Raw genomic sequence first — 1,566 nt, 5'->3', positions numbered from 1 at the left:
TATATATAAAGATATGTAATTAACACTTACAGTATATGGTGTTGTTGCAGTTCTCCATTTATCAAAATTAGTTGGAGAATGTCCTTGAGGCCAAACATGAAATCTGAAAAAAAAAAAGCAGAGAAACATTAATTGATAATGATAAATTAACACAATTTTACACTTGTTGGTGAAACACCCATCACAGATAGCATCTTTAAGGCTGTATTGTTATTGACTTAGCTCCTCTAAATCAGTTATGTAGTAAATAATATTCTCACCTGAATGTAAACAAACTACCCATATGTAACATAGATAATAGTTCAGATTTAGATTTAGGATATGTTAATCTATATCTTTGTGTTTCAAAAGCTGGAACTATCAATGCCTACAAGAGATAATAGTTCAGATTTAGGATATGTTGATCTATATCTTTGGGTTTCGAAAGCTGGAACTATCAATGCCTACAAAAGATAATAGTTCAGATTTAGGATATGTTAATCTATATCTTTGCGTTTCAAAAGCTGGAACTATCAATGCCTACAAGAGATAATAGTTCAGATTTAGGATATGTTAATCTATATCTTTGTGTTTCAAAAGCTGGAACTATCAATGCCAACAAGAGATAATAGTTCAGATTTAGGATATGTTAATCTATATCTTTGGGTTTCGAAAGCTGGAACTATCAATGCCTACAAGAGATAATAGTTCAGATTTAGATTTAGGATATGTAAATCTATATCTTTGGGTTTCGAAAGCTGGAACTATCAATGACTATAAGAGATAATAGTTCAGATTTAGATTTAGGACATGTAAATCTATATCTTTGGGTTTCGAAAGCTGGAACTATCAATGCCTACAAGAGATAATAGTTCAGATTTAGATTTAGGATATGTAAATCTATATCTTTGGGTTTCGAAAAGCTGGAACTATCAATTCCTACAAGAGATAATAGTTCAGATTTAGATTTAGGATATGTTAATCTATATCTTTGGGTTTCAAAAGCTGGAGCTATCAATGCCTACAAGAGATAATAGTTCAGATTTAGGATATGTTAATCTATATCTTTGGGTTTCGAAAGCTGGAACCATCAATGCCTACAAGAGATAATAGTTCAGATTTAGGATATGTTAATCTATATCTTTGGGTTTCGAAAGCTGGAACTATCAATGCCTACAAAAGATAATAGTTCAGATTTAGGATATGTTAACCTATATCTCTGGGTTTCAATAGCTTAAACTATAATGGTCCAAAAGAGTTTAGATGTAGCAATAGAGAATCATATATTTTGACTTTTAAGCTGAATAATTAAGGATTGAATTAGAGCTGAATTTATGAAACACTTTAACAATTTTCTTACCTTCTTTTGTTCCTTAAGATCCATCATTGGAGCTGCTTTCTTTAAGTATTCATATAAACCAAACATAGGTAGAAAATCTATATCAGATAAATACACATAGGGTGTTCTTACTTGATTTAAGGCCACATTACGTAAATAATTCACTGGAAAAAATTGCTGAAAAACAAGACAACAAAAACAGACATCATCTATTTGCAGGATTTTGAATTTCTGGAAATGAAGCGCCA

The 1,566-nt window shown here is 30.8% G+C and overlaps 1 protein-coding gene across 1 annotated transcript; it reads right to left on the bottom strand.

The window, feature by feature from the left end:
• Positions 1 to 30: 30 nt before the first annotated feature.
• On the bottom strand, positions 31 to 1,495 carry LOTGIDRAFT_176957 (hypothetical protein; the record flags this gene model as incomplete). Its single annotated transcript, XM_009067584.1, has 4 exons — positions 31 to 103; positions 261 to 367; positions 923 to 1,000; positions 1,340 to 1,495. Coding segments are annotated over 4 exons (414 nt in total), but the record flags the coding sequence as incomplete, so codon positions are not given.
• Between the last annotated feature and the right edge of the window lie 71 nt (positions 1,496 to 1,566).

This window comes from Lottia gigantea, assembly GCF_000327385.1.
Source record: "Lottia gigantea unplaced genomic scaffold LOTGIsca_8318, whole genome shotgun sequence".
NCBI lineage: Eukaryota > Metazoa > Mollusca > Gastropoda > Lottiidae > Lottia > Lottia gigantea.
Note: the sequence above shows the minus strand (reverse complement) of the source record. Positions and strands in the feature narration are given on the sequence as shown.